This window comes from Malaclemys terrapin, chromosome 5 (assembly GCF_027887155.1).
Source record: "Malaclemys terrapin pileata isolate rMalTer1 chromosome 5, rMalTer1.hap1, whole genome shotgun sequence".
Lineage (NCBI taxonomy): Eukaryota > Metazoa > Chordata > Testudines > Emydidae > Malaclemys > Malaclemys terrapin.
In genome coordinates this window covers 20,037,238-20,050,901 of record NC_071509.1, presented here as the reverse complement: position 1 = coordinate 20,050,901, position 13,664 = coordinate 20,037,238, and the positions used below count along the sequence as shown (strand labels likewise).

Sequence of the window (13,664 nt, the reverse complement as noted above, 5' to 3'; positions counted from 1 at the left end):
ATAAATTTGTAATCACTCTTGGGCCATGTCAAATCATATGTAATGTATTCACTTCCTTTAATTTTTTTAACTCTTATATACTCCTGTACATGGAAACATTCCAATAGAAAAAAAAAAAAGATTCCAGTTGATTTGGACAAAGATACGATTGCCAACTGCTTCCAACAGAAAACATCTTGTGTGTCCACCTCTGGGAGAGTTGAAAGGAAGGAAGATCACACACATATTCCAATAACGTGTAGTATTTTTCATCTGAGGATCTCAAGTGTTTTTTAAACATTAATTTATTAACCGTAACATATTTCTAGGAGGCAATATCACTATATCCATTTTATAGATGGAGAAACTGAAATACAAACTTCATTGACCTTCAAAGTCACAGAGAGAGTTACCAGTATAACTGGGACTACTAGATCCAGGGCTGCTTCAGCATCTCTCTTCAGAGTGAGTATTGCCTTAGGAGCAACTGACAGATAATCTGTAAGGTCTGAGAGAGGCAGTGGAGTAGAGCCACTATGCAGCTTCTTTGCCAGCCAAGGTTTCCCCTTACACAAGGGGAATCCTTAGAGGGCCAGATCCAGCTTTACAGAGGCACACAATGGGTCCAATTCTGATCTGACCAGCATACGAGAGGGGCAGCGCCTTTGAAGTCAATGCAATAGTGTCAGTGTAAAACTGGTGTGAGATCAGAATTGAGCCCACCCCATACAGAAAACAAAAATCAGTGATGACACCAACCAGTTAAATTAAGTCAATTCACTATGTGGATATGGAAGCAAATCATATTAAAATGTACTTTAACTACAAGCTAACTGTTTAGGGACTGGCAGAGCAATACATGTGCAGAATCACTCAAGACGTCCTATACTAACCTTCTGCACAATCAATTGAAATACATAAGCAAAACTGAAGTACATGGTTGTTTCATATTTGAGGTTGATTATGTAGGTTGAGCACAACAGTCAAATGTTGTAATCAGGAAATTCAATAAATGGAGGTGAACAGTGTGGTTTTTCTACAGCATGGGACACATTTTAAAAGCCCAGCTGTGAAATGTAGTTACCCATCTATTTCTCAGTACAAAAAAGGTGGGTGCCAAAGTTTGGGGGAGGAGACAGCAATGAGAGTCCTTCCTTTCCTTATACTGCTCTTGCCATCTCTACAATAAAAGATAAAACCTTTTATTGGGCCAACTTCGGTTGGTGAGAGAGACAAGCTTTCGAGCTTACACAGAGCTCTTCTTCAGGGCTGGGAAATGTACTCAAGAGTGCAGAATTCAGAGACCTCCCCCCAGCCTATATTTTTTATATTGTATTGGTTTTAAATTGGAAACATTCACTAAAATATGTGGAAGTTATTATGCTTTTGGAGACTGCTTGTTTATTCCCCCTTTATGTAGTATATTCAGTTCCTGTAGATTAGATTGAAAAGTGGCCAATATCCTGGACTGAAACTGAGTATGGGGACAATATTTTCCCTAGAAATATTCCATCTCCAGTTTAATAAATAAAATTATGATTGAATAAAATACGCTCTAAACAGCCAGGATACACAAAGATTCCAAGATTTGTGCAGGTAAGTACAAAAAAAGTATCCAAATAGATTTTTCTATTGCATATATTACCAGTGAATACCTGAATTTCACATTACCCCTTTTCCGTCATGTCATCCCTTCCCCCTTATCAAGTAGGAAGAAGGGGCTGCAAACTTGCATAATTCTTGTGGAAAAAATCATATTCAATATTTCCACCTAATGAACACACTATTTTCCACCCCAAACCAATAAATATGTAGAGAACTGGACCTCCTATGAGCACTAGACAGACTGAGCCTGAGTAATGAGCCATTTGTACTGTCTCACTGCTTGCAGTGGAAAGAAAGAATAAAGATTTTGTAACAGCAGTGGTTAATCATTTTTGTCTGCACAGGAGTTTCAATGTGCCTGACTGAGACTAGAAAATGTGTTTATTGTACAATGGATGTTCTCACAAAAAGGTAAATGAACTATGGTAAATTGCATACTGACCCTAATCTATTTAAATATTATACAATTTGATTATTTTGAGATGGAGTTTGTGACCTGATTTCTAACATATTGTACACCCGTTCCTCCTAAATCTTCTCAATTGTCTATTGGGAGATGAAGGATGAATGGGAGTGGGTGTGGGAAGTAGAATTTATTTTAAGACTCAAACAATATGCTTATCTCAGCTATGAAAGTTTTATAGCAGCTCCCTGAAAGCCACCTAACCAACCTTCAAGGCAAATGTGTTTGGATGAGATAAATATGACTACGCCACTGGAAAAGATATGAGCAACTATTAAAAATGTCCCTGATCAATTTAATAAGACACTGGATCCATATTTTTCTTTTATGCAGCTTAACCAATGGGTTTAATTCCCACTGGCCAACACTCTAGCTGATAAGTTTCAATATTTTAGATTGTCTGAGAGGGAAGTGTAAAAGACACAGACTTTAACAGAGTCCAAATTACTGTTGGTCCTGTGAGTGTGTTAATCTTGTAAAGGTTTTCTTAAGTATCTTTGCTCTTCAAAGAGAGGAAGGAGTAGGGGTCTTAATGCTATGCAGTACTTTAAAAACAAATTGGACATATCATATGGGACAGCACTTTTAAATAGACTTATTAATGTAATGCCAGTAAGTATAGTGGTGGTATTACTGTTATTGCTGAACACTGTAAGTCATCAGTGTCTGATCTGGTTTACAAATATTTTCCAGAGGCCAGATTTTCAAAGGGGGAAATTGAAATCCAAATGACCTCACAAATAAAATGACTATCCATTTGTGAATAGTTAGCAGATTTGCACATGCAGGTGGTTTGAGGGAATCATAGGTGCATGAACCTATGTTGTATGTGTAACACCACCCTACTGGCCAGCTTCTGAAATCAGTGGAGTTATTTAAAATTTGTACTGGTGCAACTGGGATCAGAATTTGGCCCTATGTACTGCTAAAACATCAGTATCAAGAATTGTTCAATAAAGGTGAGCAAGCATCTATTTCTTTAGACTATGGGACAAATTTCCCATTTACACTAACAGTGAATCTGATCCTGAGACATTCTCTGTTATTTTGACTCTGTTTTGATATGATCTTGATGATTATGAAAATGCCAGATTGAAAGTCCTGGGGACTGAAGTCTTTTGTTATCCACAGTACAATCACAGCTCAGGCAGAGGCAATGCAGGCTGCCCAATGCTGTCTTGGTTGTGTCTACACTTCAAGTTTGGGTTGTGATTCTCGTTGAGCTAGCAAGCTAAAATAGAGCGTAGCCACAGCAGCACAAGGGGTTAGCCACTCCAAGCCTGAGCTCAGCTGAGACCCTAGACACATACTCCAGGCAACTAGCAAATCCTGCTACTTGCACTACTGAAGTCTCAGCAAAGAGGCATTCAGTGTTGTGGGTTTTATGATTCAGATACCTGTTTAATGGAAACTACATAACAGACCAAACTCTTTTCACATCTTACACCAAATAGTCATTACCATGGTGGTTGCTCATTCTTTAGGTCCTGGATTTGAACCAGTGACCTGGAGTTGAGAGGCTCTATTTCCTGGCCTCTGCTAATCCCCTGAACTATCCCATTCCCATGCCCATAGGCCTTGGTGGAATACCCTTGATTACAGAGGAGTTGTATCAATTTGCAGCAGTTCCAAACCTGGTCATGACTTTCAGTCTACACTTTTCAAACCCTTGTAACATCTATACATTTAAATGTTACTCACCTTGCCCTGGATCTTTTGAGCCTGGAACTTCGTTTTATTCTTCATAATGCCTGATATATACTGCAAGTCATCCAAAAAAGATTTTCATTTCAGAAATAGTTTTCAAATACTCAGGAAAAATCATCTTATTAAAGATATCAAAATTGTATCTTGAATATTATTCCCTTTGGAGGAGCAGACATGTCACTGAGGACTAGATACTGCAATCAAAGCATCCTTAAAGCCTGTTGTGTACTCCAAACTCATTGAGATTTCTGCATAACAAATAATTGCAGAACAGGTCCCGAGAAAAATTATTGTTGCTTACTATGAAATGTATTTAAATGGCTAACATACCAAAATAATACAGTAACATTAATGTTTGCTACAGAAATATTGAATATAGAATACTACCAAAGGCCACTAATATAGTCAGTTCTTAAGATGTGAGTTTTGTGAAGATGAAATGTCCTTTGATATCCTGCTTTATGAGATTATTAACTGTATGTGGAATTCTGACAACGACGGGGAACTTCATTCTATGCTGCTAGCTACAGATGCTCAAATGAAGGTGCATGGATAACATGGTGATGGGCACACAGATATGATACTGCAGTGATCATATTACGTGAATGGGCACGATCCTACAGCTGTGAATCAGGAGTCACCTAATCAAACTGAGAGCTGCTTTCACTCAACTGCTGTGTACCCTTTCAATTTAATGGAAAACTGCTCTGTTGGATGAGAGGAGAACTGCTAGAGTGGCAAGGGAAGTTGCTGGAGCAGTGTTAAAAGTAGGCAGGTAAGAGGGGAGGGTCAGCAGCAGCAGGAGTATTGGGGTGAGGAAAAGGGAGCCAGTGGAGAACCTGTACAGTGAATGAAGCATAGACCAGGATCTGTGCATTATATAAAATAAAAACATCCACATATCAAATTGCAGGGCTTTAATTCTACCTGGGGAATCTGGTGTCAAGATAGACAGGCTTCGGTTCTTGTAGTTTAGAATGTCACCAGAACCCCTTGATGGACTTATAGCATCATACTTCCTAACTCCAAATACAGAGATATCCTTTGAGTACTTGCATAAAAAAAGTGATTAATGTGTATAAAAACACATGATACTAGTTTTTTTATTTACCAATTTTGTTTAACTTACACCTCTCGGGGCTTTGTTCGCAGGCTTTATCGTTGCACACCTGAACTGGCTAACATTTGCTTCCAGCAGCAGTTCCTAAAATCAAAACAATTTTTATAAATATGGTACATTTTAAATTCTCCATTGGAAAAAAAAAAAAAAACACCTTTTTTTGATGTAGCAACCTGAGGCAACTATTAAAACACAGAACTCTAAATATTTAAATACCAAGTGAAAATACAAATGATTAGAGTACAAAGCTAATGGTGTACAAGAACTATTCTTATATGGTCAAACATAATTTGCAACAAGCCACAACAAATTCTCAAAAGGGATCATAGACCAATAAATTTTGTGGGTTAGACAGTGACTACAGAAAAGAAAAAAACCCTGAAGGCAGAGGCTTAATCAGGACATGCAGGTGAGTGAAGACAGACACAAGGATGGATTTAAGCAGCAACTTTTATAAATGTAACATGGGGGAGCGGAGCGGTCTGTCTCATTGTCCCAGTCACTCCAATACCAGGCATTTAAGTGAGTTTACTGTGGGGGCCACAGAGCTCCAGCCATATAATCCCTAATTCGGGATAGACTCCTTTTAGCTTACCTGTAGGATTCAGTGACCGCACTCCTCTGAATCCTCTCACACACATGCCACCCATGTGGGGCTCAGAGGGTACAAGAATGGGGGATCTTGGTCTGTGAAGACTTCAGGTCTCCTCATTTCCAATAGAAATAAGGCCCAACAGTAAAATCTCAGGTCTCCTTTGCTTCTGGGAGCCAACCCTTTTGAGCTGCAAGTGGCAAAGAACTAAACATTCCTACTGAACTTCTATGCTCTACTCCTATTTGGCTTATCTGTGCCTCCATGCTGCTGTTAGGAAGGAAAAAAAAAACCCAAAAACCCACCAAACCCCTGCTAATCTGGCTGAATGGGAACAATTCCTTCTTGACCCCAAAACAGGGAACTGGTCAGACCCACCACATCCTAAAAGCACAGTTCCTGTACTACAACTTCACGGAGGGAGGGTGGGGCAGTCAAAGGGAGAAAGGGCTCCGAAACACTCAGGCCAAGGTTTAAAAAAAATGTGTGGGGTGGAAGGAGTTAGGCTCCAATCAGCTCCCATCTCCCTTTGATTGGCCAATGGGAAATGGAGAGCTCCTGGAGGAGAGGCGGCCCAGGGGGGCCCACCCTTGCACCCCCCCACTCCTGCATTTCCTGGCATGTGCTCCCCCTCCGTTTGTGGCGGTCTACTTTACTGTAGGGGCGTGCACAAAGGGGGGCAAGCAGGGGCACGGGCCGCCCAATAATCATCTCCACCACTGTCCCCTGGCCCCCCACCCTGGGATTCCCTCTCTCAAGCCCATCCTCCCCCTTTCTGCCAGGGTGGGAGTCGGGCTGAGCGCGGCTGAAGGGATGTGCCTGGGAAAGGCGCTGCAGCTAGCACTCCTGCTGAGCCCCGTCCCTTCCTGGCTGCAGCATCCAGTAAGTGTTTGGAGCCCGCCTGGGGTGCATAGAAGGGAGATCAGTACAATGGGAGTGGGGCTGGGAACACTGGGGGGGTGGGTGGGGAGCCCAGGGATGCAACGAGGGCCTGGCAGGTTGGGGAGGCAACAGGGCCCAGGGGCACTGGATGTGTGGGGGTGGGGGCAATGTTTAAAGTGCCCCTCCAAAAGTAGTCACATTTAAATCCCTGTGCACGCCCCTGACTCTGGTCCAGTCAAGGCTGTAAAAAAAAAACAAAAAACACCTACTTTACTGCACTATGACCTAGCCCTGGATATGTTTCCCTCACAATCCCTAAGGAGATGTAGCCAAACATTAAAAAATTTAGCTCCATTTCTGTGTGCATGGGCAAGTGCATTAATCGGCTTTCAATGAATGAAGCCAACATGAATTTTCATCCTTGAGGAAAGATTTGTGTTAGGGCCCTGATTCTGCAATAATCTCTCCTGGGTGGACCCCTGCATGGAGCCCCAAAGACTTCGAAGCTCATTGAAGGATTGGAACCTTAGTTGAAAGCCCCATCACTGCATATAACACACATTTACCAAAAAGAACAGGTTGCATCCGAAGAAGTGGGCTTTGGTCCACGAAAGCTTATGCTCCAATAAATTTGTTAGTCTCTAAGGTGCCACAAGTACTCCTGTTCTTTTTGCGGATACAGACTAACACGGCTGCTACTCTGAAACACATTTACCAGTGTTTGTTTCCACATAGTAAGCAAGATAACTTATTCCTTTTCCTGCATTGGTGGAGTGGGGTAATTGAAGAGAAGCCTGGGCACCAGGGGCTGCTCCAAGAGGCACAAGGGTATGAGTAGCTCCAGCTGAATCCATTTAAAGGGGACAGCATGTATAATGATCCAGCCAGTGCTTGATTTTTCAGTTTGCTAGTCCTTGAGCAATAACACTTCCTTCGATTGTAAACTGCAGCCCCAGAAGCGAGAGGTGCATGCTGGCTTTTCCGCTGGCTCTCCGAGTGCTGATGCTAAGCTGGACAGTAGTTGTACATGTAGCATTAGCCCTGGCATAAAATGCACAGCGATAGGCTCCTGGTGTTTTCATTCTTTTCTAGAATTGCTCTGATACATCGGTCACGTGTGCAATTCTATGACGGAATAAGTGACATTTCCATATGCATCTTTCTTTTCAGGAGCCACAATTTCAGCTTCATTTAGTGAACAGTCTAAGGAACTGACCTTTGTGAATGCTTTGGATGCCTTTTATGCCATTTCAGAGTGACAAAAATTGCTGCTACAGCAGCTTCACTTTCTGCTGTGGCTTTCCTTTGTGTTGCTTGCATTCATGCATCTGCTCCACTGGAGACTGTGGCTGCTAGTTAAGTGATTCTACAGTTATCGCAGACTCTTGACAATCCAGAGAATGTGCTTTGTTTCTTTCCCCTTTCACTCTTTCCATATAATGTGTGCTAAGCATGTACATTCTGCACAACGCAGACATAATGAAAGGATACAAAATAAAGTAATACTGCTGGAAAGTGAAGAACTTAAAAAAACATCAGATGCCTATAACGATATGGGGCAACAAAAGGGCAAAAGGAAAGCTTGACCCTAACAAAATATGTAGGCAGTTCAGCATATACTACATACAGGAACTGAACCAAATGCAGCATGCACACCGACATGAAGAGAGGCCAGTACAGTCAGTGAAAACTAGAACAAGGCATTGGTGGAATGCAGGTGGGAGAGAACAGATAAAAAGATGTAAAAAAACAGACCTTTTATCAAGCTTCTAAAGCACCTCTATATGGGGATTGCATTGTGGGAGGTATGATGGGAGAGGGAGCTGCCATGTAATTATTTCCTTCCAAGGAGAAGAAGACAGAAATCTGCCCTAAACCTAATAGGAGCTGACTTATTTAATAGGATTCATTTCAAAATCAGGATCAGTTCAAATAACCACAGCAGATCAAGTGTTAGGGCCCTTTCCAGGCCTTCCCTCCCACTCCCCTCTTAACACACAGCACCTTGAATTCTGCTGCTTTCCTAGTCATGATGATCTCCCACTTTCAGAGCCTGCTCTGGGGAGGAGCTCTCAGGTATGCGCAGCACCAAATACTATAGATGAGTCAGGAGCTACTGAGATTTCTCTGTAACTGGATGATGCTATGAAATTATTTCTCAGTTAGGAAACAGAAATTATGTTAAATTTTTAAAGCCCTTAATGGTTAATAGCACACACTGACTATCTGTGTGTCCTATGTGAGCAAAGGAGCAGCCTCTCCTGGATCTCTGTAGGGTTCCACAATGCTGGGGAAGTTCCCCAGTGCTCCCCTCCACATGGCCAGAGAGAACAAGCAGGACTTGGAGGAATACCCCAGCCATGCACCCTGACCTCTTATCCCTGGAGTCAGGTGAAGCAGTAGATGCAATGGGGTGTAGGAAAGGCCACTAATACCTCATTATAGTAGGGCAGAACGGAAGCAGTGGGGTGCAAGTTCCTTCGTGTCCTCTCCTTGGGGAGAAGTGGAGAAGCAGTGGGGAATGTCCCTCAAACTACTCAACACAGTAGGAGAGAAACTGTCCCCTCAGTCCCTCTGTGGAGCAGGAGCCAGGCATGGGGGAGGCCAGAGCCTTCCCTGGGCTATCTCCAGTCCATAGACTCCTTCACAGCGTCAGTGCAGATGGAGGGGGAAACAGCATGGCACTGGGCACTTACGTAAGAATGAGAATGTAAATGGAGCAATCCTGACTGGCTACATTAGGACAACATCACATGGCTGCTTCCACAAGCACTACCCCTTGTAACTGTACTGCTATTATTTGTGTTGCAACAAACAGTGAGTAGAAGATGGTCTCTGCCCTGAAGACCTTACAATAAAACACACAAGACAGACAAAGGGTGTGAGAAAGGGATAGAGGAAGCAGCCTTCATTGCTCAAAGATAGGATCTGTGGGCCTGCAGCTGCAGAAGCATTTTTGCATTGGATAGAGCCCTAAAGCTGTGAAAACTGTAACTTACCTCAAAGAACAAACAGATGCAGGAGAGGGAGGATTAAAAATAAAATCATGCTACACTTACCTCTGCTCTTCGGCGATTTCTATACTTGATTTCCTGCAGGTGCTGTTTTTCCTTTGGAGGTTTGTAGGTGCTCTGAGGAACCTATATTAAAAGGCAGAAATTTCTGTAATACAGGGTATGAAAGACCGAATGTTTCAAACAATAATCTTAGTGTGTGTGTGTGTGTGTGGGGGGGGGGGGGGACGGGTATTTATCCCTAATGAAAAACTACAGCAGTTATTTAAAAAGTAGTGATTTCTTTTCTATTAGTGCCATAAAATGAATGGTAAAGTTTTAGGGGTTGAATGCATAAAAGGGATAAATATCCACCAAGCATCGCTATTTGGCTGGGGCTGTCCAGGCCTTGTCAACCCTGTCCCAGGTGCTGTCAGCCAAAGGAGCTGTTAATTCTGTTTTTTAAAGAAAGCCCATTTTTGCCAGGCGAAAGCCAAAGGAGAAAGAAATTCTATGCTTACAAAGGGGAAGGGGAAGATCAACCTGAAGTTGCCTGAGGGAGAATCAGGCCAGCTGTCCTCTCCTACATTCGTCTTGCTCCACTATACTTCTAGATAGGGTTTGCCAGTTGTGGGTATCAAATTGCTTGGGGGTGGAGGATTGAGAGGGTCCTCACAGCAGCATTCACAGGTTTAGAGAGGCACTCAGGTCTTGGAATGTGGGACAGTAAAACATCCAGGGAAGGGTTAAGGTCTACCAGTCTGACACATAACCCAGCAAAGAATATAAGGAAAGGGCATGTCTGGTAGGGGTTGGCCTCTGAGGACATCTGTGGGAGAAGTGGAAGAGACTGGGCCATGCCCCCTCTCTGCTCTGGCCAGAATTGCTGACGAAATGCATGAAGGCAGAGAGGAGCAGCATGATGTAGCCTTCTAATGGGTTATGCAATAGGTGTGCTCCTGGAGGCACAATCTCTCCTAAAGCTCCCCTAGTGGTTGTGTAACTCTGTACTACCTGCAACACAGACCAGTGCCTTAAAGGCACAGTTTCAGAGTAACAGCCGTGTTAGTCTGTATTCGCAAAAAGAAGAACAGGAGTACTTGTGGCACCTTAGAGACTAACAAATTTATTAGAGCATAAGCTTTCGTGGACTACAGTGGGTTGTAGTCCACGAAAGCTTATGCTCTAATAAATTTGTTAGTCTCTAAGGTGCCACAAGTACTCCTGTTCTTCTTTTTAAAGGCACAGTGTGGCCCTAAATATTAAGAGACAACTGGACAAATGATTTGTAAGGTATCAACTGAATTTTATTTAACCACTCAAAACTATACACACAAGAAGTAATGTTTTATATTGGATGGAAATGAGGCAATTTCACAGTGCCTGGAGAAGATAAACTAGGAGCGGGGGAACAAGAGGGGAAGGGAGTACAAACTATACCTAGCGAGTAAACACTTCTCAGCTTTGGCAGTGACCATTCTTGTATTTCCTTAAAAATTATTGTTGTGAGATGGACAAGGATACGGGTAATTTTATGTGTATTATATGAAGAGTTTCTATTTTGACACCTAGCAAGATTATAGAGTTTAAGTATTACATTATCAATATATTACCAAATAAAACCTTGTATGTTAGCCAAGTGGGTTTGTTAATTTTGTTGTTATTTTTAAGAAAAAACAGAGACACTGTTAAAGGGACACGGTCAAGGAAACATATAAAGAATGGGCTAAATATGGCCCTGGTCCTAACATATACAACTCCAATGGAATTACAAGAACTTTTATCTGGGCTGCATGGGGCCTAATGCATTTCAATGTGTACATTTTAATTCTAGCCAAACCTAAAATAATGCTGTGTAATAATTTCATCACAAATAGTATTAATATTAAAGGAATGGATTAGATTACACTATAAATCATGGCTGGGATTTTCAAAGAAGCCTAGGGGATTTAGGTGTCTAAATACCATTGCATGTTAATGGGAGTTGAGCACCTTGCTCCCTTCTGTTCCTCTTAAAATCCCAACCTAAACCACTAGTCTAGTCTTTCTTTGAAGAAAGCCGGGTCTGCAAATGGCTTGGGGTGTGTAAATGAGGAGGGAGACAAGAAATTATAAACCTTTGGCCATGAGGTCACTAGTTTATTGGCAGCAGTATACAGAGTGAAGCAAGAAGAGGCCTATTTCTGCCTGGGCCACCCTTTAATGCACAGCCACCCACCACATACTAGCCAATTCCACATACAAGCCAATTCCCATCTTCCTAGCCCACACCCTGCAATCTGGGCTGGCTGTGAGGGACCAACCAAATTTGCTGCAACTTCAAAAGAAATATCATGGTCTCAACCTAGGTTTTAAGAGGACGCTAGTCCATATCAGCAAACTTATAGACAATTCAACATGATTTTCACTCTCTGTTTTGGAGGGCTCCAGGATCTGAACTAGTGGTGGTGACAATGCGATTATAGGTTAGAATCAAAGCTCATTTGCAAAGTTATGTCCAGAAGTTAGCACTGTGTCTGCTCATACTATGACAATGATGTTAGACTCTCCCTTTCATGAGCACTTAAACAAATTTGTCAGACTTGATCTGAATTTAAATAAAATCCAATATAATCCTTGTACCACAAATGAACTTCAATACATATGTGTGAGTTAATGCAAAGTTACTCTCAGGGAGTATACATATGACAATAACATGATTCATTCCTACACTGAGTAAATGATTAAAAAATGCAATTTTTCAGAACCTGGTATTTGGGTTGTTTCAATGTGAAATCCCATTAATTCTACAATGTGCTACCATGAAATTGCACTATTACCCAAAGATGCAAAATGATTTTTGTAAGCATTCAACATTTGTATTATTAAGAACCTAATGTGCTAATAAAAAGTTATAGATAATGCCCAGAGGTATAGCCCTAAACTCAGTTGCCTATTAAACTAAATATAAACAACCATGGAGTCTTTATTCAGTGAATCATAGCAACCTTAGCCCAAATCCTGTTTACTTTAACCAAAAACTCCTACTGAAGTCCATTGTGTCACTCCAGAATTACACCAGTGTGACTGAAATTAGAATATTACCCAATGTGACTGCTTAAGTTAGAAAGACAAACAGAGTTAGGCCTTCAAGAGAACTTCTACACTCATTAACATGTGAGCAATACATATTAAATGCTAACCATTAACATTAAGGTACACCACAAACCCACATAACAGGCAATGAAATTCCATCCTCAAATCTGCAAATCTAGGGTTGGTTATGCCTACATTGAAATTGCTGGGAGCTTTGCCATTTACTTTGATGGGGAGCAGGGTCACACCAATATATTTTTATAAAAGTTACAGTTTGAGGGTTTATTTCCATATGTACCTGTAGATCTCCAAAGCAGAATAATCTACACATTAAATGGGCTGGGAGCAACCTATTAGGTTACACATTCAAGGGGCAAGGAATAAACTGTTGCTTCATTGGGATTTTTCTATCTTCCAAACAATTGTAGGAGCCACCTTTTTGCTATCTTCTCCTTCCCTTGCTATAGAAGAGTATCTATGATATGCTTAGAAAATACCAATTACATCGATTAAAGACATTATGAATTATTTTCTACAAATGTAGCCTTCAACTCAGATCACCAAAGTGTTTCCTGTTATTCCATCAGTGTTGGTAGCTTTTCTTCAATTATTTTAGATTCAAATAACTTCAAGGAAGAGACTGTTAACCATATAGTATGGTTGAGTACAAAACACATACAACTTAACATTGTCCAAAGAATAAAAACCACTCACAGGTTGATGCTTCTCCTGTAACGGTATTGGCTCAGGTATTGGTATGGCTCGTGGCTTAGGGGTGGTCAAATCAAATTCCTTCGGCTTTGTGACTGTCAAAGTCTTTACAGTGGTAACACGATTAGCTAATTTGTCAGCAAGTTGCTTGATCAGTTGTTCTATTTTTGGCTGCCATCTTTTAAAAAATAAATTTAAATCTTATTTTCATTTTTTCTTATACAAATTCATAATAATGCAGTATCCGAGATTGGCAATGATGCAAATTTGATAATACTTTGGCTCTTCTGTTTATACCAATTGATCAATTGATTTGTACCAATGATTAGTGGCACAAACTGTGGCACTCAAAAATGTTACTTCACTTCTTGAACAAAAGTTAGTTTATTTCTAATAAAACTGTTTATCTGAGGAGAAACAACGGTAATTTATGCTGACTAAACAAGCACATTGCAAGTTCATTTTATAACAGTGTCAGACAGCAAGCCGGAGAGGTAGTTATTATAAACAAAGTAGGTACAGATGAAAGGAACAAAG

The 13,664-nt window shown here is 41.2% G+C and overlaps 1 protein-coding gene across 1 annotated transcript in view; it reads right to left on the bottom strand.

The window, feature by feature from the left end:
* The window catches only part of CFAP99 (cilia and flagella associated protein 99), a gene marked incomplete at its 5' end in the record, with an annotated part of 88,213 nt that overhangs the window by 38,242 nt on the left and 36,307 nt on the right, over nucleotides 1–13,664 (bottom strand). Inside the window, 4 exons of the mRNA XM_054029683.1 lie at nucleotides 3,749–3,808; nucleotides 4,884–4,958; nucleotides 9,408–9,488; nucleotides 13,131–13,305. Coding sequence (XP_053885658.1) covers nucleotides 3,749–3,808; nucleotides 4,884–4,958; nucleotides 9,408–9,488; nucleotides 13,131–13,305 — 391 coding nt within the window. The remainder of the gene's footprint in view (nucleotides 1–3,748; nucleotides 3,809–4,883; nucleotides 4,959–9,407; nucleotides 9,489–13,130; nucleotides 13,306–13,664) is intronic.